A 27,849-nucleotide genomic window follows, 5' to 3' on the forward strand; every position below is an offset into this window, starting at 1 on the left:
CTTTATGTTTACCTAACTTTATGTGTGCCTTTATTAGTTCTTACCACACAATCCATTTTCCAAAATATAAAAACTTCAACCCATTGTCATTGCCTTCAGAATGGGTACAGAAGAATCATCCCACCTGTCTTCTAATCATAGTTAAAAATTATTCTAGGAGTTTCTGGAACATGACACATGTAAAGAGACAGAGAGCAAGAGAGATAGTGAAACATTCAAACTTTGCCAGAACAAAGGGGAAGGCTCACAACTCATGGAACAATCAAGTCTTTCCTTTATATTGAGACTACATTGTTATGCTGTGATCCCTGGACAACCTGACCCTCCAGGAGTTCCCAGTTCAGGACTCTGCATGGTACAGAACCAGTCCCAGCAGCCCCCTGGATCCCAGTCTAAGACACTGGTTTAATGTAGCCATAATCTATACACTTGATGAGACATTCCCGGGCTGTCTGGACCACTTCCGTGTTCTTCTCGTTTGGTTCCTGCTTGCCCACCACAGTCAGGATCTCCAGCATCTCACTCTCCACCAGTTTCTTGGCCAGCTCAGCATCAGCTGCCAGCAGGTTGTAGGCAATGACCAGACCCCGGTGTTGGACAGACAGCCGGTCGTGCAGGCAAAGTCGTTGTAGGATCTCCAACCATTGGGATGTCTGGAGAGGGGGAAAGGGTAAGGAAGGTACTAGATTTGAGTGTGTCCTCAGAATTCATGGTGGAAATTTGGTCCCCAGTGTGACAGTGGTGGGAGGTAGGGTCTTTAAGAGGCAATTCGATCATTAAGAGGAATTAATGCTGCTCTCACAAGATTGGGTTAATTCTTGCAGCAGTGGGTGAATTCTTGCTCTCAAGGGACTAGATCAGCTACAAGAGCTCTTCATGGCCCTATGTGCTGCCTCTGGTGTTTTGCCCTTTTCACACATACCTACTTCCTTTCCCACTTCTCCACTGTGTTATGACATGGCTTGAGACCCGCACCAGAAGCTGACCAGATGTGGTCACCCAGTCTTGGACTTCTCGGCCTCCTGAACCATGAGCCAAAGTAAACCTCTTTTCTTTATAAATTACCTAGTCTCAGGTATCAGAACAGAAATGAACCACTACAGAAGGATTAAAGGAATAGCTGTAACTTAGCTATGGTCATACACCTGGAAAATGGTAGAGGGCTAATATCCCCCATCCATTTATTTCTCAAGCAGACTGAGAATCAAAGGGCAAGGCCCACTGCATTCCTGAGCAGAACAGGGATGCAGTGCTCAAAGGGAAGATTCTCACCCTGGGCACATGGGAAATGCCTGCCTCTGCCACCCAGGTACTCTTTTAGACATGCAAACATGCTCTTCATCAGCCCTGGCTTTGACTGGAATCAACGCAAGAGACTGGGGTGTGTCTTCCCCTCCATTCCTCCTCCCTTTCCAGTCGTGAGGCAGCCCAACTACTAAGCATGAGGAGGCCACTTTGCATGACCCCAGGAGACAGGGATGAAGCTAAGAATAAAACTGGAAGACTAGGTGGGGTAAGGTAGCTCAAGCCTATAATCCCAGCACTTTGGGAGGCCAAGGCAAGAGGATTGCCTGAGCCCAGGGTTTCAAGACCAGCTTGAGCAACTTGACGAGACCTTGTCTCTACAATAAATAAATTTAAAAATTAGCCAGATATGGTAGCGCATGCCTGTAGTTTCAGCAACTTGGAAGGATCTCCTGAGCACAGCAGATCAAAGCTGCGGTGGCCGTGAGTGTGTCACTGCACTCCAGCCTGGGCAACAGGCTCTGACTCAAAAAAAAAAAAAAATCTGGAAGGCAGCGGGCTCAGTGGCTCAGCCTGTAATGCCGCGCTTTGGGAGACTGAGGTGAGAGGATTGCCTGAGCCCGCGGGTTCATGACCCACGCGGGCAACTTGGTGAGACCTCATCTCTACAGTAAATCAAAAAACTAGCTGGGCTTGGTAGCGCGCACCTGTACTTCCAGTTACTTGGAAGGCTGAGGTGGAAGGATCGCTGGAGCCCAGCAGGTCGAGGCTGTGGTGACCGGGAGCGGCCAGTGCACGCCAGTCTGGGCAACAGAGTGAGACTCCAACTCAAAAAAAAAAACAAAAACCTGGGAGGCTTGACTCCTGTATCATTCAATAGACACACACAGGCAGCCGAGTAGAATCATCATCAGCATGGGTTCTGGTGTCAGAGAGATGACTGTTCAGGTCCCAGCTCAGCCATTTACGAACTGTATAACCTGAGCTCAGTTATTTAATCTCCTCAAACCTCAGGAGACTCATCTATCAGCCACTATGCCTACCTCTAATGTTGTGATGATTTAATAAGATGATACTTGGAGAACTGAAGTGTAGTAAGTACTCAATAAGTGGAAATGGACAGGGTTGATGATTTAAGATACCAACCCAAAGTTCTGCCCCCTCAGGCTTCCTCATTCCTGTTATCCTCACTTGGCATTTGTCGAAGGGATCACTTTCTTTTTTTTTTTTTTGAGTTGGAGTCTCACTCTGTCGCCCAGACTGGAGTGCAGTGGCCGCTCCCAGCCACCGTAGCCTCGGCCTGCTGGGCTCCGGCGATCCTTCCACCTCAGCCTTCCAAGTAGCCGGAATTACAGGCATGCGCCACCACACCCAGCTGATTTTTTTATTTATTGTAGAGATGAGGTCTCGCTGCCCAGGCGGGTCTCGAACCCACGGGCTCAGGCAATTCACTCACCTCAGTCTCCCAAAGGCGAGGGATTACAGGCTGAGCCACCGAGCCCGGCGGGATCACTTTCTACATATACTGCTTTCAGATGAGAGACAGACACAGAGGAGGAGAAAAGGCAACTTCTTGGCTTCTGGGCATCTAAGTGAACTTTTATAAACTCTGAACTGAGTCTTCTACCCCAAGGAAAGAAAATGAAAGCTCAGCTAGCTGTGGTAGGGCTCAGGGAAAGGTTCTGTGCCAATGGGTAACTGATAATGGCTCCAAGGCCCATTACCCTCTAGAATGAATCATTGCGGGTCAAAGGAAAGGGTGATAGAAACCCAATAGGGATAGAATCCCAGGGTAAGAACTGTTGTCTTGTTTCCCCAGGCATATCCCAGCCGACATGAGACTGTAGAGATGTCCAGCATCCAATGTGGCCACAAGGCCATACAAAAGATGGGTCTGGGCAGCTTCACATAATCCCCAGGATATCTTTGCAGGACAAAAATGCAGCCAAGAGTTCTCTGTGTGGCCTTAGGCTAATTATTTTCTGCACCTCCATTGACTCATCTATAAACTAGGGATAATAATAATAATATCCACCTTATAGGGTCATTGGGAGAACTAAATGACAAAACATATATAAACACTTAGGGCAATGCCTGGCTTACTGTCAGCGGAAGGAGCCACAGATGTCCTGCGAGAACCTGTCAACAGGGGTTATATGACCAGTTACTCCAGCAGAGGCGACTCTAGGGCAGTAGTTTCAAAGTGTGGTCCCCAAGTCAGAAGTGCTACACCTCCAGTCTACTGAATCAGAATATCTGGGGAGAATGTTTTAACAAGCTCTTCAGGTGATTCTCATATACGTTACAGTTTTGAGAAGCTTGCCTTAGGAAAGGGGTCAAAGACCAGAGACCACACAGGACGAGCTACATCCAGCAAAGACACCCTCACCTTGTGCCAGGACAGTGTAAGCCCCCTTTGAACTTAGAGAACACACCCATCTGTTCACACACCCCTTCAACTGACTATCTAAAAGAGCCTGACTGTATGTTTGTTTTGTTTTGAGACAGGGTCTCGCTCTGGAGTGCAATGGTGTGATCATAGCTTGTTTGGCTCAAGCAATCCTCCCACCTCAGCCCACTGAGTATTGTATCTAAGACTACAGGTGCACGCCACCACACCCAACTAATTTTTTAAGTTTTTTTGTAGAGATAGGGGTCTCATTATGTTGCTCAGGCTGATCTCAAACTCCTAGGCTCAAGGAACCCTCCTGCCCTGGCCTCCCAAAGTGCTTCAGTTATAGACATGAGCCACCATGCATAGCCTAAAAGAACCTGCCTTTAAACTGGAGGTGAGTACATTCAAATTTAGATGTTTACATGTTTCACCATCAAGGGAGATGAGTGCCCATCAACTAAGTTCAGTTTGGTGAAATGTGGAAAGTTTAATTTTGCACCTCCATGTTGGTGACTATGTGAATATCATTCTATCATTCCCATTGCACCAGCTGTGATGTCCACAGTCCCACCACAGGGACTGGTCATCATGTCCACTTAAGAGAATCTGTCTGCCAGGCATGATGGCTCACACCTGTAATCCCAGCACTTTGGGAGGCCAAGGCAAGAGGACTTCCTGAACCCAGGAGTTCAAGACTAACCTGGTCAACATGGCGAGACCTCATCTCTACAGTAAATTAAAAAATTAGCCGGTGTGGTAACGAACATCCCAGCTACTTGGAAAACTGAAGTGGAAGGCTTGCCTGAGCCCAGCAGGTTGAGGCTGCAGTGGCCATGATCACGCCACTGTACTCCAGCCTGGGCGACAGAGTAAGATTCCAACTAAAAAAAAAAAATAAAAAGATTAGAAAACTTGGGAGCCCCACGGCCATAGTTAACATTGCTGTGACTATTGGTAAGTAATGAGTTGTGTGCACCAACAAAAAGCAATGGAGAAACTACAGTGGAAGGGATTTCAGATAGAAATCTGGAAGGACCAAATAATGAACTAAGATGCTGAAGGGAACAGACCCTCCTCTCTGTAGGTGGTAGGAACAGATACCTGGGGGCTGGGAGGGGTGTGGTCTCAGGGTGGGGAGATTCCCCAGAGTCCCCCAGCCCTTCCTGTCCTCAGAACCCACTCTTACCACTTGAGTCATCTTGAGGCACAGTTTCTTGTGCGCTGCTGTCAGCATGGCCAGGGCCCCCGCAGCTGCATTCTGCACCTTGTCATCGTCTTCCCCACAGAGCAGCACCACCAGCTTCAGCCGGTCATTCCCATCAGCCAAGAACCTCTCTTGTACCTGTGGGAGGCGAGTACACAGCATAGGAAGTTCTCTGACCCAGGATCCCTCAGAGTGATCCCCTAAACAGCTCATTCATGTCACTTCCCCCAGGAAGGCTTCCTGTTGTTGGATGAAGGGGCTACAAATTCCTCCAGCTAAAGGGTAAAGAAAATAAGGGATTCCTCTTCTAGGGTGTTTCACCACCTCTGTTTGCATTCAGTTCTCCACACCAGGGGAAAGAGGCAGGCACAGACTCCCAAAGATGATACCTGAAGAACCGATGGGCTTTCAGGGTCTGCCATAAAATGACTTTGCAGGGACTTGGAAAGGAGCAGGGGACATTTAGGTAGTTTACTTGGTATTAAAATCTGCTGTGCCATCTCCACCAGATGAAGGATGAGACTTCCCAAGGACCTAAAAAATCAGAAGAGCCTCCCTGGGGCCAGGGCCCTGACATGTCTCAGAGAGATATTAACCCTCACAGCATCTCACTTTCACTCCTATAGGCTACTGGTAAAATCTGCTTGACCAAGTTTAAGGGCATTTTATTGGGTCAGGTTTCCTAGACGTGGAACTGTGACAAAGGTCACAGCTGCCCACGAGTAACCCTACACGTGCATATCTCTGAAGCTGGAGTAGTGGTCATCAGAAGTGAGAGTATGGCAGCATGGCCCCCTCTCATGGGGCACAGCCTGGCCTCACACTAGCCCTACATGAGGGCCAGAAGGACCACTTGGCCTGGCCTCATGTTCATGAAGAGTTGCTGGGAAGCAGTTGTCCCACCAAGGACTACAGTCCCCCTCCTCTCACACCTACATGGGGCAGTGGCCTAGTTCTCATGGATGGAACGTGAGTGGAAGTGATGTGTGTCACTCCCAGGTCACCACAGTTGGGTACTACAGGTGCCTGTCCCATGGTCTCTCTCCCCAATAATCAGAATGGAGACCACTCCCAGGGTAGCAGAGGAAGAGACAGTTTTTGATAATCAAAGAAGCCTAGATCCCTGAGTCGCTGTTTGGAAGGGAGCCACTCATCCAAATGGGACTATGATGTGGTGAGCAAGAAATGAATTTCTATCCTATTGGGAGTACTGTATTTTCATTGGGATTGTTGCAGCAGTTGGTGCCCCCACAGGGAAGATTGCCTCTCCCCTCTTATTGTCTCTCTCCATCCCCCATCCCCACCCCCACCCCATCTCAATGGACATACTTTCTCCCACACAGCTGCCAGACCTCCAGTTCAGCCTTAGGTCAGCTCCCTGGTAGACCCTGGTAGCTTTGTTTTCCTTGACTTTAACAATTTTAATGGGTCAGACTTTCCTCTTGTAACAGTGAGAAGATCCGAGGTTTAGGTATTGAGGGTAAACAGACTGGGTCTCACACTAGCCCCTACATGAGGGCCAGAAAGGCCTCTTGGCCTGGCACTCACATTCGCGAAGGGCCTCAAATGTAGACTATGTAGTTATTTCTAATAAGATTATACTCTGATGGGATGGTGAGAAGGTATTCAGCAGATGGTTATAATTTGTCCCATTACTGGACCATAAGGCCGATAGTATATTCTGAGTTCATTTTATTTTTATAAATTCTATAATTATTCTGCGAAGAGCACAGTTATATTACACTGAAGTTTCTTTGGAAACTGCGATGGTTCATTAAATGTTAAACATTTAAAATATTCATCTTTGTTTTTTTGGGTTTTAGTTGGAGGTCTCACTCTGTCACTCAAGCCAAAGTAGTGGCAGAATCACAGGTCACAGAATCACAGCCTCGATCCCCTGGGCTCAGACGATCCTCCCACCTCAGCCTTCCAAGCAGCTGGGATTATAGGTGTGCACCACCACACCTGGTTAATTTTTTTTTTTTTTTTTGTAGAGACAAGGTCTCACTATGTTGCCTAGATTGGTTTTGAACTCTTGGGCTCGAGCAATTCTCCCAAAGTGCTGAGATTATAGGCATGAGCCACCACACCTGGCCTAACATATTCTAAAATCAGTTTCTTTTTTTTCTTTTCTTTTTTTTTGAGTTGGAGTCTCACTCTGTCACCCAGACTGGAGTGCAATGGCCGCTCCCAGCCACCACAGCCTCGACCTGCTGGGCTCCGGCAATCCTTCCGCTTCAACCTTCCAAGTAGCTGGAACTACAGGTGTGTGCTACCATGCCTGGCTAATTTTGGATTTGTTGTAGAGATGAGGTCTTGTCAAGTTGCCCAGGCGGGTCTCGAACCCGCGGGCTCAGGCAATCCACTCACCTCGGCCTCCCAAAGTGCTGGGATTACAAACTGAGCCACCGAGCCCGGCCTAAAATCAGTTTCTAACTGTATTTTGGCATTTCTTCTTCTTTTCGTATATGTGAGCTTCAGTAAATGCAAATGGTCTAGCTTCTTTTGACCTCTAACAGACACTGGTCTCATATCCTGCTCTGTTATGAGGTTATTTAGGCCTAAGTATCTTTGGGAAATGGTATCTTTCACCTCATCTAGCCCATGCTTTGGAGTCAAAGCTCCAGCTTAGGATAAGATTACTTTGTGTTTTTTTCTTCATGTATATATTTCTCTCAGGGCCTTCACAGGGAGGGAGGGAGGCTGTAATCTGGGAAAGATCTGGGGATTCCTGGGTTCTCTGGTCAAAATACTACCTTAGTGCTATCATAATAGCCCCAATCTCACCCGTGGCCCTGACCTCTGACCTGACTTTCTGCACCTTGATCATGCCCCATCTCCATTCCAAGTCCCCACCCTCACCTCCTTGTTGACCACCATGTTGCACATGCACTCAGTGGCCGCCTGCCGCAGTTGGTCATGATTCTCAAACATGTAGTTCTCGATGTCTGGCAAAGCTCTCTCCTTAAATATCTTCTGCCTAGGGTGGGAGGGTGAAGGAAGAGAGGCTCTTGAGTTCTCTATAGTGAGCGTGTGGGTTTTCTGGACACCCAGGGGCCATTCCTCCATCCAGGTGGTATCCCTGCAGTGGTACGCTCATGGCCACCACAGCCTTGACCTGCTGGGCTCAGGGGATCCTTTCACCTCAGCCTCCCAAGTAGCTGGAACCACAGGCATGTGCCACCATGCTTGGCTAACTTTTTGATTTATTGTAGAGACAAAGTCTCGCCAAGTTTCCCAGACTGGTCTCGAACCCATGGGCTCAGGCAATCCTCTCACCTCGGCCTCCCAAAGTGCTGGGATTACAGGCATGAGCCACCACGCCCAGCCTTCCAACATGGTTTTCATGGCATTTGAACATCCCCCAGCTCCAGGATGGGCACCATGGACTTAAACTAAATGACATAGCATAGCATCCTGGCCATAGCAATGGGCTCTGGGATGAACATGTCACCCAACTAAGAATCTGTATTATTGTTGGGGAAGAGAAATTCTCTTTCTCTTTCCCCTGCTGTACATGAAGCCAAGAAGATGTGAAGTCCAGAGCTGCCCTTACAACCAAGAAAGAGCAGAAGAGCTCATCTGAGAACTAAGACAACACAGAAAGGGGAAGAGACACAGAGAGAACAAGGACCCAGGGTAGCTTCCTAAGCCCAGTATCCAAGCCACGCCTGAATCTGGTTGCCCCAGACTTTTAATTTACATGAGTCAACACTTAAGCCTATTAGAGTTGAGTTTTCTGCTACTTGCAACTCAATCCCACTCCAATACATTCCACCATACCCCTGCTTCCAAGAAGAAATGTACTTCATCCCCACCATCCACCTGGATATCTACTTACTACTTTAGAAAGAAATGTTTTATAGTGTCCTTTGGCTTCTAACATTCACAACATGCTTTTCCAAGCGCTAGCTCAAATCCCTCCCATTGCCTTTGTTTCCAGTCACTTCCAGGAGAGCAGTTTTAGCACATTAAGTATATGAAATTTCAACCAAACACTTCATGGGTCACCTTTCTTCACCCCATCCTCTCCACCTTGCCCCACTCACCGGAGTTTGTCACTCCGCCCAGACAGGTTGGTGAGGCCTAGGAGAGCCTCATAGTTCTGGATCCCATCTCTCTGTGTGTCCAGGAGACTCACAAGGGGCCGCACCACCTCATACACCTGTGGAAGGGGCTGGGGGTCAGGTGGGGAACTTGTTCCCCCAGAACCTCTCATTTATAGGTAGGTACCCAGCTTTAAAGTTTCCAAAGCAGGTCAGGTATGGTGGCTCAGACCTGTAATCCCAGTATTTTGGGAGGCTGAGGCAGGAGAATCACTTGAGCTCAGGAATTCAAAACCAGCCTGGGCGGCATAGCCAGACCTCATCTCCACAAAAAATACAAAAAGTAGCTGTGCATGGTAGTGCATGCTCGTAGTCCCAGCTGCTCGGGAGGCTGAGGCGAGAAGATCACCTGAGCCCAGGAGGTCATGGCTGCAGTGAGCCAGAATCATACCACTGCACTCCAGTCTGAATGATGGAGTGAGACCCTGTTTCCAAAAAAAAAGAAAATGCTTCCAAAGCACTTTCCCATGCATTGCCTGATTTGATCTCCACAATGATCCTGAGAGGCAGGATTATTTCTTTCACTTGGTAGCTGAGATGACTAGTTTTTAGGGGGACAGTCCTGTTTGTCAGAGACTCAACCAGGGTTAAGGTGACAAAGGGAAAGACTCCTAGGAGCAGTGAAAACTCCTCCCACTGTACACCCACCCAAACACCCACCCGCTCCCCGGGGAAAGCGATGTCTGGATTGGAGACAGCAGCGATCTTCGCTAGAGCATGGGCTGCCTTCACCTTGCCCACATCTGTGCCCTCCAGTGCCAGGGGAATCAGGGCCTGCAAGAAAGGGCGAGGTCACTACTCAGTCACAGACATCCAGAGGTCTCTCCCCATCCTCCCACTCCAGCTGCTGTCTCTCTGCCACACCCATAGATCCAGGAAGAATCAGATATAATAAGTCCTTGCTCATCATAGAAAACAATTAAGTACTTAATGATGGATTCACTCCCCGGTTCCCAACCCACATCAAGGTCTTTCCCCCACTTCTGTCCACCCATCCTTCAGTTGCTGGAAAAGTAAATGGTCCTCTTTAGCATGACACCTTCTAGGACGGTGAGGACCTTATCCTGCCCAATTACCTTGCCACCACCTTGAGCCACAATGGTGCCTCGGTCCTTTGGGTTGTCACACAGTGCCAGGAATACCCTGTAGGACCAAGGAGAAAGGAGAACATTTAATGCCCCATCACACCCTTTCCAGGAGTTGGCAGGCCAGCCAGTTTGAGCCAGTGAAACCCTGGGACGAATAGTAAAACTCTGGAAAGTGCAACTGTGTGCCTTGCCGCAGAATTAGTCAACTTGGGAAGATACTGCCACGGAGGAAGTGAGGACAAGTGAGGCTGCAAAAAGCCCCTCCATTCCTATTTAAGGAGACAACTGCCCAGGAGAAACTCTTCAACATAGAGGTACTCCAGGACCTCCCCTCTGGTCTCATCTAACGTGGCTCTCTCCCATGCACTCCCTGCCCCAGACATACTGCAAGAGAATCCCAGATTCACTCCTTCTCCCTTCATCCTCAATGTCTTTACAGATGCTATTCCTTCTGTCTGGAACCCTTCCCTCCCCTGCATTCAGGTGGCTGCTTCCCTTCCTTCAGGGCTCCTTTGAGTTGCCACATCCTCCAGGAGGCCTTCCCGGCTGCCCACCCACCTCCCATCCAGTCTGGCTGGTGGGGGCCACAACCTGTGCCCCAGCCAGCCCTCTGTGCTTTCAATTCGTGGCACTCCGGCATTGGTCTGTTGCTGTGATCTTGCCTGCCTCCCCCGTGAGGCTGCACAGATGCTGTGCCTTTAATTTCTGGGAACAGGTAACCAGAAGAGACAGTGCCTCCTTCCTCCTGACGCAAACTTCCACCTGTGACGAGCTGCCTACCTTGTTGTTTTTCCAAGCTGATCCCCCTAGACCTCCCCAGTAGCTTATCCCCTCATTTAGACCTCCATTCCTATCTCCCTGTCCAGGCTCCTGCTCTCCAGGTCTTTCAGCCTCCAGCCCTGGCCCACCGCAGCCACACCTGGCCAGCAACTCCTTGGTCTGGTCGGTGAGAATGGCACTGTCCGCTTTCACCATGCAGGCCAGCACAGAGATGACACCCGCCTTCAGAAGCCGCTTCACCCGCATGTCTATAAAGTCCTTCTTGTCCTGGGGAGATGAAAGGATGGCAATAGGGAAGGGGCCTGGGCCAATACAGGCCAATCTGTATTGCAGCTAAAGATGGTACATGTCTGAATCCTTGGGGTAGGTTCAGCAATGGTCCCCAGAGATATCCGTGGCCTAACCCTCAGGACCTGTGAATGTGCAACCTTGAAAAATACCATTGTCCTAAGTGAAGTAACTCAGGAATGGAAAACCAAACACTGCGTGTTTTCACTGACATGCAGGAGCTTAGCTATGGGTCTGTAAAAGCATATAAAGTGGCATAATGGACACTGCAGAAGAAGGGGCAAGCAAAGGAGGAGGTAAGGGATAAAACAGCACGTATTGGTTACTCATATGCAGACCCTGAACATCTGAACATTTACCATAATACTATAAGAAAGGGATTGGCAGTAGCTGGAAACTACTAGGAGGATGGGAGAGGACATAACATTAATAAGGGTACCTGATCTCAAACCAGGCAAAGTGAGAACCAAAGGGAGGCCCAAACTTTACCTGTACAATGACCACTAATCCTGAATTGTACCCCACGTCTTTAAGATAAAATACATTTTTTAAAAAATTACCTATTGAGGTGATGGGAACACTAAAAGCCCAGACTTCACCACTATACAATTAACCCATGTAATTAAAAACCACTTGTACTCCTAAAGCTACTGAAATCAAAATAAATAATTAAAAAAAAAAAAAGCAAAAGGGACTTAGCTAATGTGATTAAGTCAAGGATCTTGAGATGGAGAGATAATTCTGAATTATCTAGGTGGGCCCAATATAATCACAAGGGTCTTTATAAGAGGGAGGCAGGAAGTTCAGCATTAGTATTTAGGAGATGTGACCATAGAATTCAAGCAGGAGATTGGAGTGATTCAGGGCCATGAGCCAAGCAATGTAGAGGCCTCTAGAAGTGAAGAAGGCAAGAAAACAGATTCTCCCCTGGAGCCTCCTGAGGAACCAGCCCTGCTGACACCCTGACTTTACCCCTATGAGACTGATTTTAGGATTTCTGACCTTCAGAACTACAAGATTTTTAAAGTTATATTGTTCAAGGTCATGTGCTCCAGAAGCAATAAGAAGCTAATACACTTCTCCAGCTTACCTTTGCCCAAATAACTACCAAGGGGCATACAGCACGTTCTGCGGCTGCCTGTGACTCTCCTCTGCCTTGCCCTCCCTACTCCCAGTACAGAGTCTGAGGAGCAGATACCATAAGAAAATCAACCTCAAAGATGCTGTCATTCACAGAGGAGTGAAATTGTTAAAAAGATCATCTAAAACGCTAGATTACCATATGTTGGTATTCTTGCAAAAAGTTTGGTTTGGGGTCAGGGTATGGAGAGGATACAGGCAGGAGTGAAAGGGTGTAGTAGATGAAACTGCCCACTGATGGACTGGGCTTTGCTGGAAACCCAAAGCTAACCCAGAGTTGAATAGTCCCTACAGACAATCCTTGGAGGCGGGAGTGGGGGGGTGGGGCGTGGGGGCGAGAGGCTGACAATCACAGGCAATCTCTGGAAGCCACACTCGGACCTCACAGCCACAGAACATGCTCTGCACCCTGGCTGGGATGAAATGCTACACAGCTTTTAAAAACGATTTTGAGAATGAGATGGTAATCTAGAAAATGCATCAAGGGAAGACCAAAAAAAAAACCTTGAAATTTATTTATAAAAAATTGTGTATTTATTCTTACATGTTTAAACCTCGGTCACCTTCAAAGTACTCATTTGATGCAATACACCTATTAAGATACTTTTTCCACTGCTCAATACTTTTTCCAATGCACAACTCATGGATGTTGATGCCTTTTAGTGCTTCTGTTGTTTTTGTTCTACCTCTTCCACATCAGCAAAATGTTGCCCTTTGAGGACTGTTTTCTTTTTTTTTTTTTTTTGAGTTGGAATCTCACTCTGTCGCCCAGACAGAGTGAGGTGATCCTTCCGCCTCAGCCTTCCAAGTAGCTGGAACTACAGGCATGTGCTACCACACCCGGCTAATTTTTTGATTTATTGTAGAGATGAGGTCTCGCCAAGTTGCCCAGGTGGGTCTCAAACCCGCGGGCTCAGGCAATACACTCACCTCAGCCTCCCAAAGCACGGGATTACAGGCTGAGCCACCAAGCCCAGGTTGAGGACTGCTTTCATCCAAGGAAACAATAAAAGTTGCTCGGGGCCAGTGAAGAGGGAGAGTGTGGCATGGGGATCGTGCTGTTTTTGATCAAAAACTGCTGATACTCATCACAGTGTGGACAGGTTGTTTATGTAAATCACTCATCATGAAATGGACAAACACATAGAAAGAATTTCCAAAAAAATTCACTGGAGCTGAACATAGCCTCTCATAACAACACTAGTTGGTACACTGATGCTGATGGGTTCCTGAAACATTTACCTAGTGTGGGAAGCCTGTACTACAAGGGGTCTGCCCTCCAAAAAATAATTCTGTTTTTTGGGGGATGTCCCCCCTTGTAAAGTATGTTTCCAAAATCAGACACAAATTAATAACGACATTCTATGAAAAAAATGCATAGAAAAAAAGCCTCTGGTAGGTAGCCTAACACATCAAAATGCCATCATGTGGAAATGATGTCATTGTGGGTGGTTATTTCTTTTTCTCTACATTTTCATTTGTTTTGCAGCATGGTTATATTAATTTGATCATTTTTTAAAAGTCTAAATTATTTTACTGGCTGAGAATGTCTTTGTATATACATTCATATGCAAATCACATACAAATAATATCTTTGTGTGCAGGGAATCATTAGGGAGGTCCCTACGGTATTTTGAGACACCTGGGCTAAAGCTGACCTCATCCCTCCTCCTCTCATTATTCCTGCTTAGCACTCATAAGATCCAGATAACCCAGAAAATCAAAATTTTACAAGTGTTTAGAACATGAAATAAAATTGTCTTACAACCACATACATTGCAAAATATTCATCATGGCCCTATTTTCTCAGATTAAATTGTTTGCACCACCACCTTAAGAAAGAAAATCGGGGAAAACTTGCTGACCACATGCAGAAGATTAAAACAAGACTTCTGCCTATCACCATACACAAAAGTTAATTTTAAATGTTTCAAAGACCTAAACATAAAACCTAAAACTATAAGAACCTTAGAAAATGCAGGAGACACCCTTATGGAAATTGGAACTGGCAGTCAATTCCTGATCAAAACCCTAAGTGCCCATGCCACAAGAGATAAAATAGACAAGTGGAACCTCATCAAACTGACAAGCTTCTGCAAAGTCAAAGAAACCATCGAGAGATCAGGGAGACAGCCCACAGACTGGAAATAAAATATTTGCCAACTCCATGTCTGACAAAGGCCTAACAACTAGGATCTACAAGGAACTCAAAGGTGCCAAAAAGAAAAAAACAAACAGCCCCCTTACAAAGTGGGCAAAAGATATGAATAGGCACTTCTCAAAAGAAGACATAAAAGCAGCCAACAGATATGTGAAAAAATGCTCAGCCTTACTAGTCATCAAAGAAATGCAAGTTAAAAGCACACTGAGATACCACCTAACTCCAGTCAGGATCGCCATAAATAACTGAAAAAACAACAGATGTTGGAGAGGATGTGGGGAAAAGGGACCACTTCTATGCTGTTGGTGGGAGTGTAAACTAGTACAACCTCTGTGCAAAACAGTTTGGAGATTCCCAAAAAGTCTAAAAATCAACCTCCCATAGGACCCCGCAATCCCCTTATTGGGAATATACCTGGAGAAACTCAAATCACTCTATGAAAAAGATAGCTGCACACGCAGGTATAGCAAAACATGGAAAAAACATGGAACTAGCCATGCTACCCATTGGAAGAAGATTGGGTAAAAAAAAAATGTAGTATATATACACGAAGGAATATTACGCAACCACAAATAAGGACAAAATTATGAACGTCACAGCAACTTGGATGAACTTAGAGTCTATAATACTGAGTGGTCTATCACAGAAACAAAGAACTGAGTATCACATGTACTCACTCATAAGTAGACCTTGAATAATTACTGTAATACTGTAAGAAAAGGATTGTCAATAGTAGGAAATTGCCCTGGATTGGGGGGTGGTAGGGGTTGGCAGTAGTGGGATTCTGCAGGGGAAGGTGGGGGGCACACCTCATCAACAAGGGTACCTTCATAACGAACATTTATATACTTAACCCTGAATTGTATCCCACATTTTTAAAATAATTTTTTTTTTTAAGATAGAAAATTGGGATTGGAAACATCTGGCAGGTCTCCTGCAGGGAAACAGTATGACCAGGAAAAGACCTTTCCCCTTGTCTCCTCCCATCAGGAACCCAGAGATGTTAATCTCTCTGGAGCCAGTTACCTGGACTCCATCCATTAGCAAAGCAATAACTAGGAGCTATATCTAGTTTGGAGTTGAGAGCAAAAGCGTGGTTTTCTTCTTTGAAAAACTTGTTCATCACAGGTCTTTCTGCCATGAATCTTCCTTCTTCCTTTTAATCTTTTTCTCGCTAATAAATTTTATTTGAAAACTGCAAAAATAAATAAATAAAATAGAAAATTGAAACAAAGAAAAGCAGGAGCGCCACCTGTTGGGGAAATTTCCCACTATCATCTTCGATTTATCTCTCATCCTAACTCATCCCACACACCGCGCAGCAAGCAACACCGCTCTTTTTTTCTGTTCCATCTCCTTTGGAGGCCTGGTGGCACAGACCCCTCCAGGGCCATCCCCATCCCCACCTTGGGGTGCTCCTCGGGCACGTGCTGCTTGGAGAACTTGGCGAGCTGGACGAGCTCCGGGATGACCTCTTTGACATCGTAGCTGTTGGTGCAGTTCACCAGGGTGGTGGCCACCGAGTACAGGATGGTCTTGTCACTGGTCTGGAGACACAGGGTGGGGGAGGGAGAAGGCAGAAAAGGAAACCTTAGGACCAACCTCTGTTTCCAGGGCACTCCCTCATATGGCCCCAAGTTGGCTAGGGAGGAGTGTGGGCAGTGGGGCCCATCCTGGGAAAATACAGCAGCACAGAAGGAGAAGAACAGCTCTGCTATAAAGTATAAGCAGAAATGTCTCCTGCACCCTCAACAGTACCTTTGAGTATATGAGTAGGAGTCTTCTCCCAAAGCTCCCTGCTTTGTGGCTCTTTCAAAAGCCCACAAAGTCAGCCTGGTGCAGTGGCTCACACCTGTATTCCCCGCACACAGGTGAAGGTGGGAGGGTCATTTGAGCCTAGGAGTTTGAGACCAGCCTGGGCAAAATAGCAAGACCTCGACTCTACAAAACAGTAAAAAAATAAAATAAAATAGCCAGGCATGGTAGCATGAGTTTGTAGTTTCAGCTACTCGGGAGGCTGAGGCAGAAGGATCGCCTGAGCCCAGGAGGTCCAGGCTGCAGTGAGCTGTGATGCTGTGATTGTGTTACTGTGATTGTATTACTGCACTCTAGCTCACGCAACAGAGTGAGATCCCTGACTAAAACAAAACAAAAGAAATAAAGAAAAAAACATAAAAAATAAAAAGCCCAGTCTAACACTTTCCCATCCAACTGAGGTGGGGATGGTGTGGGAGCTGGATAGCCTTTGGTCCAGCCCTGGTGGAAATCCCTCCCATATTTCCTCCCCTACTGGTAAAAAGGAGCCAGGGAGGTGGCCCAGCAAAGGAGGAGAAGAATCTGGGAGGGGCTAGGAGGAAGAGGATGCCATCCAGAGAGGCTAGACACTGCCTCTTGTCCCATGAGACCTCACTTCTAGGGGGCCCCAGAAAAAATGTACTGCCCTTTTGTTCATTCTCCCACTGCCTGGAAGGTCTGAAGAGTCATGAGTCCATTTAACACTCAGGTAAAATGAGGGCCAGAAAGAGGGAAATGACCAATCCAGGTTTACACTGGGGGATGGGGGTAGAGCCAGGACAAGTACACAGGGGTTCATTCTCTGTGGGTCTGGACCCAGAAGACCTTTCCAGAGGTTAGCAATCAAGGCAGACTCCACACTTGCCTTGGCCAGCTCAAACATGGCCTGCAGGGCAGGAATGTCCTGGACAAAGTCATCCTTCACATCAGCGTCCAGTGTGAGGTAGGCCAGGCCCTCCACTGCCCAGCGCCGGGTCCGCGTGTCTATGGCCGCATTGCACAGCCACCTGGAATGGGGGGAGCATTGCTGAGAAGGATGTCAGGGCTCAGGTCAAGAGGGTGAAGCGATTTCAGGGTAGTGGACAATGGCCAAGGCCCCTTTCACTCTCTGGCGCCCAAAGAGACCTCTACATGGAAGCCCATGAGGAGATGGAGGACCTGGGAAATGAAGCCCCCTTACTTGCGACACTGTTTGGCCAGTTTCTCTGTCGATCCTTCCGCAAACTGCCTGAGACCGTAGTCTGTGCCACCTGCAGAGCCGAGCTTACAGAGTCCCTGTGGAGGAGCGAAGACAGTGGACACGCAGGATCAGAGACACCAAGGCTTAGGGACGATGACTTGTACAAACAGTGCCCTGTGGCCAGAACACTTCACCCTCTTTCCTTGCCTGGATACACCTCTGTGTCACCTCTTCTAAAATGCCTTCCCTGATGCTTCTTGGTTAGGGTAGGTGCCCAAGAAGCTGCAGGTTCTTATTCTGCCTGCTTTCCCCCAAAATGTTTGATTCAAAATGTTTTGTGCCCAGCATTTTTGAAAAATCAGTAAAAGACCATGCTAACTGTATCTGAAACTACAATTGTAAGTCTTGCTATGGCACAAAAACTGGCAGAGAAATCTGTTATCCATCTCTTGTGGATAACAGATTCAGATGCACATTTGACCTAGAGAAAATTGGACCCTTCTTGGGTGGGGGGGAGTCTTCCATAAGAGAAAACTCACAATGGCAGAAGCTAAAATTAGTTTTTTAAAAAATTGTTATAGGTTGGGTTTGGTGGCTCAGCCTATAATCCCACGCTTTGGGAGGCCGAGGTGAATGGATTGCCTGAGCCCACGGGTTCAAGGCCCGCCTGGGCAACTTGGCGAGACCTCAACTCTACTATAAATCAAAAAATTAGCCGGGCGTGGTAGCACGCGCCTGTAGTTCCAGCTACTTGGAAGGCTGAGGCGGAAGGATCGCCAGAGCCCAGCAGGTCGAGGCTGCGGTGGCTGGGAGCCTGCCACTGCACTCCAGTCTGGGCGAAAGAGTGAGACTCCAACTCGGAAAAAAAGAGAACAAAAAAATTGATATAAACAAAAAACCAAATCAATGGCTCAAATCGTCAATGTAACTGTTTACAAGAAAAAGAAAAGATCAATAAAAATAATTTCAATAAAATGAGAGTGGAAAAAATAAAATGGGTTTAACTATGCCACAGAGAAACTTATTAAGGAAACAAACTTTTTGAAATTTGCTCTGAAAATGCATTCTGGACGCAAGCTCATCGCGTCAGTGTCATTTGTAAGCAGGGAGGTGAATGTTCTTTGTTAAATAGTGGGCCCGCCACTCTGATCCTCTATCCTCATAGGCCCCACAGATGGCCCCATTCTGCAGGAGCCTATGGGTGGGTCTGGTACCCCCTCACACATTGTTTCCCAAGGACAAGGGCCTCGACTCATTCATCCTGGTGTCCCTGGCACCTGCCATGGCATCTGGAGCCAGGTAGGTGGGTGGTAATCGCTCCCACTCACCACCAGCGTGCGGATCTTGATCTTTTCATTTTTGGTGGTCTTGTAGATTTGTTTGAGCATCGATACGCCATTGGTGATGATGAAGGTGGCACGACTGAGCTTGGTGGAGGCATGGATGAGGGCCTCCACGGCCACCAGTTGGTCCACCTCACGCTCCGAGCCACACAGAGCCACCATCATCTCCATGACACCTTTCAGGCCCAGCAACTGGTTGCCCAGGTCAAAGGGGCCCTGCAGGATTCCTGACACTGTCTGGATGGCATTCAAATTCTTGTCCATGTCCTGGGGGTCAAACTTGCCCCTAAAACAGAAGGCAGGGTGGTCAAGAGAACGGGCCCAAAGGGGTGGGAAAAGTGTGAAATCTGGAGGCAGACTGATTTGGATTTTTATCCCAACTCCACCTCTCATGTGCTATGTGACACCTGGCCAGTTAACTGAACCTCTCTGCACCTCAGCTCCTGTAAACTGAGAATAGTACAACTACTTCTCAGAGTTGTGATGAGGATAAGTGACACAAAAGATGCGTCACTGGATGTGCCCCCTAGGAAGCCCATGCTGACTCGGAGATTGGCATGCAGAAAGTTTATTAGACAGAACTCTTGGGAAGAGAAAGATACAGAACTGAGCAGAAGAAGGCATTGGGCTGCAATGCAGTCACCACAAAGTCTTAGCCCATGAAGAGTTCTGGAGCTGGGGCACCCTCCAGAGTTTCTCCAAGCTGAGATGAGTCTTTGGGTACAGGCTGCCCTGGGAAGGATGAGAAGGCAAGTCCCAAGGAGAGGTGACAGCTGAACACTGTCAGTCAACAGACTTTCCAACAGCTATAACAACTCAAAAGGGCCTCGTATTGCTCTGCAACGTGGCCGGGGCCAGCCACTCTCTTCTGGTGATCTGATCTCAGTCCCTTCCCCTGTCACTGAGGGTGTGGGCTAGATATCCAGGAAGGTTCTGCCTTGTTTTCAGAATCTACTCTAGGGGAGAGTCTCTGCGTGGGGATGGCAGAGGGGACATGCCTTCTGCTGTTTCTTTGATCTGCTCAGGTTGGTTCAGTGCAGAGAATCGGGATAGATGTGCACAGCAGAAATGCAGATCCGCATCAGTGAAAGAAGGTGGCATGGACTGGTCAGGAAAACCCCACACCAAGAGTCCCAGACCTGTGCTTTGGTTCCTTATCTGCCTCTGAATGCTGGGAGATCTTGCGCAAGTCCTTCTTGGGAGAGGAGTTGGCTTTGGAAGTTCTGAGAGCCCTCCTTCCCCAGCTTCCATGTCCTGTGCCTCATCTCTCCACCCAGTGCCCGGAGAACACAGTGTCTTTCATAACTAGTTGGGGTGTGCTCTTTGAGCTGGCGCCTGAGCCTCCTCACAGGCTCTGCCCCTGATGAAGCAAAGTGCATTTCACCCTTGCTGGGGCCACGTTGGGCACCATTTGATGAAGGCAGTGAGCCCCATACTCAGCATTCCACAAGATGACCAGAAAGGGACCTCAATCAAAAAGCCCAACAAGGACTCTCTGGGTTACTGGAACTCAATTTGGGACTTCATGAGGGACTTCATTTAATCAGCAGGCAAAGCAGAAGTGGAGATAGAGAAAGACAGAGAAGCCATGGGGAGCTTTAAGTGAACCAAGGGCAGGGGTAAGTAGAAGCTGTGGGATGGAACAGGAGTTAGCAAATCCAGGAGCTGAGGATAGCTTATGCATTTTAAAGGGTTTTTTAGAAAAAGAATATGTGTTAGAGACTGGATGTTGCTTCAAGTCACTGAATTTTGGAATACTTTTTTACACAACCATAGTTAACATATACAAAGCCCCACCCTGTGAGGCCTGCAGGAAACTTACGTGATATATTCCTCGCAGATCTTGCGAAAGTGATCACGTTCCGGGTCACAGCGCAGGTCATCATAAAGCTTGTTGATGAGGATAGAGGCCAGCATGCAGGTGTTATCGGTCAGGGGCAGGCAGGACGACAGATCTGGAACCTGCCCCACGACCTTCAGGATCTTCCTCAGGCCTACGGGGTAGACAGAGGTAAACATGAGATTCCTCACAAACACATTGCCTGCTCGGTGATGTCTTGTCACCAGTTTCATTCCAGCCCTGTCGTAGGCAGCACATGGGCACTATCCAGAGTGAGGGACACTAGATTGGGGTCAAGACACCCTGGTTCTACCCTGACCTTGACCAATTTACCTCCCTCTAGAAGCACTTGCACGTGTATCTTGCTGAGATCTGTGAAAATCAAACTAGGGAAGTGTAATATCAAAAGATAATAAATTTCAAGCTGATCTGAACCTTTCAGAACAAGGTATAGTCTATATATCATAAAACCTTTGGGAGAATTTACCATAGCAGATTTTAAAGCCACAGGTATGATTCCTGAACAATTAAAGAAATTGATTTAGGAGAGGGGTAGCACCCTGGAGCTGACAGATTAAGTGAATATCTGCTAAAACACTTTTATTGTGCTTTATATAAAACTTACTTGACGTCATTTTCTCCCTTCTAGAAGACCTGTAAAGTATTTCACCAACCATGAGCCATTCTAGCAAGTTATAGAACCTGAAGGAGGGGATCGTGGGGACTTATAATTTATAGTTGGCCAGTCAGAAGCACAGGTGGCAACCTGGACTTGCAGCTGGCATTTGAAAGGGGGCAGTCCTCGTGGGACTGAGCCCTCAACCTGTGGGGTCTGTGCTAACCTGGAGAAGGAAGGACTTAAGAGACTTCTGGAATTTTATCCCACGGTTGGTGGAGTCCTGTTTGTTTTTGACACATGCCCCTATTTTTCAGGTAACTCCACCCAGTTAGTCTGGGGTGGGTTTGGGCACTTTCTGGGTGTGTTTAGGAATTCAGAACCTTGGCCTACACCTTCACCTGCCACTGATGGCCTTGAACTTGCTAATGCCTTTTCACGCATTTTTGATTGGGATTGAAGACTCTGGCCTCTTCCACTTTGTGCTCAGAGCAAGGTACGTTGGTGCCCACTTCAAAGGCTTGAGTGAGCCCCAAACCCTCCCATGTCCTCACCGTTATCCACCACGTAGATGGTGCGCGAGTTGTCGTGAATGGCAAGGTCTTTCCTGGGGACGTTCTTATTGAGCAGGTTCAGCGCCTGATCCCTGCCCTGGCCAGACACCTTCTTACTGACCAGCATGTCGAGCAGGTGGCTGGTGATCTGCTTCAGGTCCTTCTTGGTGTCTGAGGAGCAAGAGGACAGGGGAAAGAGAGAGGAGTAGGACATCTGAGATATACGGGACCAGGAATGGCAGAGGCTTCTAGACTCTGGAAATATGGATCCATCACTTCCTGGATATGTGGATTTCCCAGGAGAGTACAGTATTGCCCATCTTACTCCCAAAAAAGGGAGGGAAGCCCCTAAACAACACCCCCAAGAGGTCATCCAACCACCCTGAACTCTCATTTCTACAACAGTAGAAATTCATTTCATTTCATCCTTGAATAGTCTGGGTTCTTAGAAAGTTCTTCACTCCCAGAAATGACTGACAGGCATCCAGGGATGCATTATGTTGTTTTTAATAAACTGGCCTAATAAACTGTTTTTCATAAAGAGAGTTTATACTCCTTATAGACATTTCACTCCCTACAGCTTTGGGCATGCTGGGAGCCTGAATTCATACTTCTACATTTGTTGCCAGGATCTCCTGCTCGCTGGTGGATCTTGAAAGGCAAATGTCTTGTTCTGATTTTGCCCTGTCCGACCTCCCTGAAACTTAGAGGCTTTTTTTTCTCATTCTAGGATGGAGTCCAAGGCCAGATATGCAGGCAAAAAAGCAAAGATCTCCAAATCATGTCAGGTACATAACTGATAAAAGAATGGGGCTTCATAACCTGGAGGAGGAAGGACATAAGTGGATTTTTGACAGGTTGTTTCCAGTCAAGGGTATGTCATGAGGGTGAGATAACAGACATTTCTGTGAGACTCCAGAGGGCAGAATCAGGACCAGAGCTGGATGGAAGCTACAAGAAGATGGATTTGAAATCAATATGTGGAAGAATTTTGTAGCAGAAATATCCAACCCAAGGAAATCATGGAAGACTCAGGCACAACCTGAGACTTAAAAAGCACATTGGGGCTTGTCCATTTAGAATTCAGTCACCATATTACTTAGAAGCTGGCCACTAGAGAGGCCACAAGGAGAAAAAAATGGAGGTTTCCTAGCCAACATTTCCAGTTCACCACCAGTGGGATCATTCTGAATCTTTCAAAAACTCTAGCTCAGGGGGGGAAAAAGTGTGCCTGTAGTTCTGGCTACTTGGAAGACTGAGATGGAAGGATCATGGGGGTGACACTGGGGTGGTCATGAGCGTAACACTGTACCTCAGCCAGGGTGACGGAGTGAGATTTCAACGAAAAAAAAAAAAAGTGACTAGCTGACCACTACAATCAGAGCCACATCAGGAATCCAGGACTCCAACAGGTTAATATTATTAATCTATAATGAACTTTTATGAACAAATAAGAAAAACATTTATATTCCAAGAGAAAAAATAGAGGCTAGACTTGGTGGCTCAGCCTGTAATCCCAGCACTTTGGGAGGCCGCGGTGAGTGGATTGCCTGAGCCCGCGGGCTCAAGATCCACCCAGGCAACTTGGCGAGATCTCAACTCTACAAGAAATCAAAAATTAGCTGGGCGTGGTAGCGCGCGCCTATAGTTCCGGCTACATGGAAGCCTGAGGCGGAAGGATCGCCAGAGCCCAGCAGGTTGAGGCTTCGGTGGCTGGGAGCGTGCCACTGCACTCCAGTCTGGGTGGCAGAGTGAGACTCCAACTCAAAAAAGAAAAGAAAAAAATAGGTAACAGCGTGAACAAACCATCCAAAGACAAAGAAATCCAAATGGCTAATAACGATAAAGAAAAAAGATCAATCTCACTAGTAATTTATTTTGATTCAAACAAGATAATTTTTATCTACTGAATAGAAAAAAATGTTTAAGAATGACAGTATTCTTCAAATCTGGTGAGAATGTGTTAAAATGGGACCTTTCAAATGCAAACATAGATTTTTTTTTTTAAAGGCTACTGAAGAGTTTTGTATGAGTTTGCAAATTGGAAACAATCTAAATCTCCAAAATTGGCTGGGTATACTCTGGCTCATGTCTGTAATTACAGCGATTTGGGAGTGGGGAAGGAGGACCACTTGAGGCTAGGAGATGGAGACTAGCCTGTGCAACATGGGAAGGCATGTCTACCAAAAACACAAAAAATTAGCTAGGTATGATGGCACATGCCTCCTAGCTGAGGCAAGAGGATCACTTGAGCCTTGGAATTCGAGGGTACAGTGAGTTATGATAGCACCACTGCACCTTCACCCAGTCTGAGTGACAGAGTAAGACCACATAATACATACATACATACATACATACATACATTAAGTCTTCAATAATATAGAGCTGGTTGGTGAATTTTGATATAGCTATAAAAGGGAAGAATTATGAAATTATCTAAAACAAAGTTTTCTGAGTGAACGCGCCTGTGTGACCCTCCTAGCCAGACTAGGAGCTTCTAAACTGATGCCTAGGACCTGAACATGCAGGAGGAAGTATGAATCTGTATGTGCATATATGTGGGAGACAAATGTAAAATTAATTACTAAGACTAAAGGAATCCTTTTTAAGACCATGAAATGGTATGCAATATTAATATAATGCTCAGGGAAGGAAAACATAAAACTCTCCATAGCAGAATTCCAACTTTGTCAAATAGATAAATATCTATGGATGGATAAAAAAAAGACAGGAAAGGAGCCGGGCTCAGTGATTCACACCTGTAATCCCAGCACTTTGGGAGGTGGAGATAAGGGGTTCGAGACCAGCCTGGGCAATGTCGCGAAATCTCATCTCCACAATAAATTTTTTTTTAAAAAGTAGCCAGGCATGGTGGTGCATGCCTGTGGTTCCAGCTACTTGGAAGACTGAGGTGAAAGAATCACCTGAGCCCAGCAGGTCGAGGCTGGGGTGGCCGTGAGCGTGCCACTGCACTCTAGCCTGGGTGACAGTGAGACTCCTACTCAAAAAAAAAAGAGAGAAAAGACAGGAAGAGTATGCTCAGTGGTGATGGGTAGCTGAATGGGAGGCTGCAGATTTTGTTATTATTGTTGTTGTTTATCATTTTTACATAGTTCTATATTTTTCTAGGAAGCCTCTGTCACTTTTATTAAATTGTGGTAAAATTTACATACCATAAAATTTACCATTTTCACCATTTCTAGTGTACAGTTCCATGGCATTAAGTATATCCACACTGTTGTGCAACTATCATCACTGTCCCTCCACAGAGCTGTTTTTCATCTTGCAAAACTGAAATTCTATTCCCATTAAACGATAACTCCCCATTTCCCCTCCTCTAGCCCCTGACAAACACCATCCTACTTTCCATCTCCATGAATTTGACTGCTCTAAGCACCTCATATGAGTGGACTCATGCAGCATCGGTCTTTTTGTGACTGCCTGATTTCATTAACATAAGGTCCCCAGTGTTCATCTACGTGGTAGCGTGTGTCAGGATTTTCTTCCTTTTTTAGGAATATTCCATTGTGTGTATGTACTACATTTTGCTTCTCCAGTCATCTGCCTGTGGACACTGGGTCATTTCCATCTTTTGGCTACTGTGAACACTACTGCTATGCCTGTGTAACTTTTATCATCAGAAAATATATGCTAACATAAAACCAAGCCACCTCCATGTACAGCGAATGCCCAGTCTGAGGTGATGACTGACTCTTCCTCTCCCCAGCCTCTTGAACCAAAATTGAAAAACTTCTCCTACCTAGAACCAGGGCCTCCTCCTTCCCTCGATGCTCCCGCTTGTCCTCCCCAGACAGGGAGTCAATGATGACTTGGAGAAGGTTGCAGACGGCCAGAGACATCTCCTCATTCTCCACAGCCAAGAGGCTACAGATTCGGTCAATCCGCACTGCGTGCAGGATCACTGTGGCCTAGACCCCCAGCAAGAACCATGATCAGCTGCGCTGCCTCCCTTCCACCTGCCACCAAGTTTAGAGGATAGGTGATAACTGCCCCCGCCTCACCCCATGCAGCAGGGAAATAAGCCCGGGCAGCCAAAGCCTCAAGGGGCTCCCAGTCCTGGAAAGGTCTGGACGTAAACCATACCCATTTCCAAAAAGGTCAGAGCTGTGCCATTTACAACACTTGCCACATGGGCCTGTTGAGCACTTGCAATGTGGCAAGACCACATATAGTTGTGCTGTAAGTGTAAAATAGCACTGGGTTTCAAAGACTTAGCATGATCAATGTTAAAATGTCTTTGCATTCAGCTCTTCCTCACAAATCACTCTTAAAAATCTTATCTTGGCCAGGTTCAGTGGCCCAGCCTGTAATTCCAGAGCTTTGGGAGGCCAAAGTGAGTGGATTGCCTGAGCCTGCGGGTTTGAGACCCACATGGGCAACTTGGCGAGACCTCATCTCTACAATAAATCAAAAATTAGCCGGGTGTGGTAGCGCACGCCTGTAGTTCCAGCTACTTGGAAGGCTGAGGCGGAAGGATCGCCGGAGCCCAGCAGGTTGAGGCTGCGGTGGCTGGGAGGGGCCACTGCACTCCAGTCTGAGTGACAGAGTGAGACACAACTCAAAAAAAAACAAATCTTATCTTTGGACCAGGGATGGTGACTAATGGCTGTAATTCCAGGATTTTGGGAGGCTGAGGTGGAGTGATTGCTTGAGCCCAGGAGTTTGAGATCAACCTGGGCAATAGAGTGAGGTCTTGTCTCCACACACAAAAAAATTTAAAAATTAGCTCAGTGTGGTGCCTATAGTCCCAGCTACTTGGGAAACTGAGGTGGGAGGATCACTTGAGTTCAGGAGTTCAAGGCTGCAGTGAGCCATGATTGTGCCACTACACTCTAGAGTGAGACCCCCAACTAAAAAAAAAAAATCTTATCTTTGCTTAGTCAAACCCACGTCCAGTTCAAAGAAAGAAAAAAATTGGAACATTCTTTAGACTTTGTATCAGGTTCTGTTGATGCTAGCCCCAGCCCTGGACACAGGTCACCCTGCAGATCCTTGGAAAGGCAGCTATCCACTCCACATGCCCAACAGTCGGGCCCTCACCCTGGCTCGGTGGCCACTGCACATGCCCGACAGGGTCCGCACTGCAGCCAGCACCAGCTCAGGTCTCTTAGTATCCAGAAGCTGCAGCAGCAGGAACACTCCGTTGTTCTGGAAGATCTTCTCAGCCCCTGCTTCCTCACGGCCTAGGACAATGAGGTTGTTGGCAGCCTGAAGGAGGGAAGGAGCAATGAGGGTCATAAGGGAGGCATGGCTGCTCAGGTATTGACCATGAGCCAAGAGCTGGCAAAGACTAGGTCTTCAGAACACCTTTCTATTCTCTCCTCTTACAGTCCTACTCCTGAAAACACAGCCCAAGAACATAAGTCAAAAGAAGAAACAAAGTAACTTGCATAAAGACCAACTTAATGAAATCTATTGTATCCATCAAAATCATAAATAAAAAGACTTGGCCAGGCGTAGTGGCTCATGCCTGTAATCCCAGCACTTTGGGAGACCAAGAAGAAAGGATTGCTTAAAACCAGGAGTTTGAGACCAGCCTGGGTAGCATGATCTCATCTCACTGGGTGCTATGGGTCACGCCTGTAATTCCAGCACTTTGGGAGGCAGAGGTGAGAAGATTGCCTGAGTCCAGGGGTTTGAGACAAGCCTGGGCAACTTGGCAAGACCTCGTCTCTACAATAAATCAAAAAATTAGCCAGGTGTGGTGGCATGCACTTATAGTCCCAGCTACTCCAGAGGTTGAGGTAGAAGGATCACCTGAGCCCTGAAGGTCAAGGCTTTGGTGAACTGTGATTGTGCACTCCAGCCTGAGTGACAAAGGGAAACCCCAACTCAAAAAGAAAAAGAAGGAAGAAATAGCAAAGGATTTGTGGATATACAGAGGGTGCCCAAAAAAGTATACACATTTTAAGACAGAAAAAAATTGAACTAAAATTGTAATACTCGGCAGGGAGCAATGGCTCACACCTGTAATCCCACTACTTTGGGAGACGGAGGCTAGAGGATTGCCTGAGCCCTGGGGTTCAAGACCAGCCTGGACAACTTGATGAAACCTCATCTCTACAATAAATTTTTTAAAAATTGGCCAGGCATG

At 47.0% G+C, this 27,849-nt stretch overlaps 1 protein-coding gene across 3 annotated transcripts in view; it reads right to left on the reverse strand.

Moving 5' to 3' along the window:
* Window positions 1–263: 263 nt before the first annotated feature.
* The window catches only part of UNC45B (unc-45 myosin chaperone B), a 34,375-nt gene continuing 6,789 nt past the window's right edge, over window positions 264–27,849 (reverse strand). Inside the window, exons 5-19 of one of the 3 annotated variants that reach the window (XM_008074287.2) lie at window positions 26,796–26,963; window positions 25,495–25,663; window positions 21,735–21,905; window positions 20,547–20,718; window positions 18,710–19,010; window positions 17,382–17,476; window positions 17,067–17,208; window positions 15,814–15,954; window positions 10,958–11,085; window positions 10,027–10,093; window positions 9,611–9,724; window positions 8,894–9,009; window positions 7,707–7,824; window positions 4,827–4,982; window positions 264–653 (exon numbers count right to left, since the gene is read on the reverse strand). In XM_008074287.2, coding sequence (XP_008072478.1) covers window positions 393–653; window positions 4,827–4,982; window positions 7,707–7,824; window positions 8,894–9,009; window positions 9,611–9,724; window positions 10,027–10,093; window positions 10,958–11,085; window positions 15,814–15,954; window positions 17,067–17,208; window positions 17,382–17,476; window positions 18,710–19,010; window positions 20,547–20,718; window positions 21,735–21,905; window positions 25,495–25,663; window positions 26,796–26,963 — 2,319 coding nt within the window. In that variant the 3' untranslated portion in view covers window positions 264–392. Of the gene's footprint in view, window positions 654–4,826; window positions 4,983–7,706; window positions 7,825–8,893; window positions 9,010–9,610; window positions 9,725–10,026; window positions 10,094–10,957; window positions 11,086–15,813; window positions 15,955–17,060; window positions 17,209–17,381; window positions 17,477–18,709; window positions 19,011–20,546; window positions 20,719–21,734; window positions 21,906–25,494; window positions 25,664–26,795; window positions 26,964–27,849 lie in introns of all 3 variants that reach the window. The other 2 variants (XM_008074286.2, XM_008074288.2) reach the window with 2 other exon arrangements.

This window comes from Carlito syrichta, unplaced genomic scaffold, assembly GCF_000164805.1.
Source record: "Carlito syrichta isolate Samal-C Ts95f unplaced genomic scaffold, Tarsius_syrichta-2.0.1 Scaffold316387, whole genome shotgun sequence".
Taxonomy (NCBI): Eukaryota; Metazoa; Chordata; class Mammalia; order Primates; family Tarsiidae; genus Carlito; species Carlito syrichta.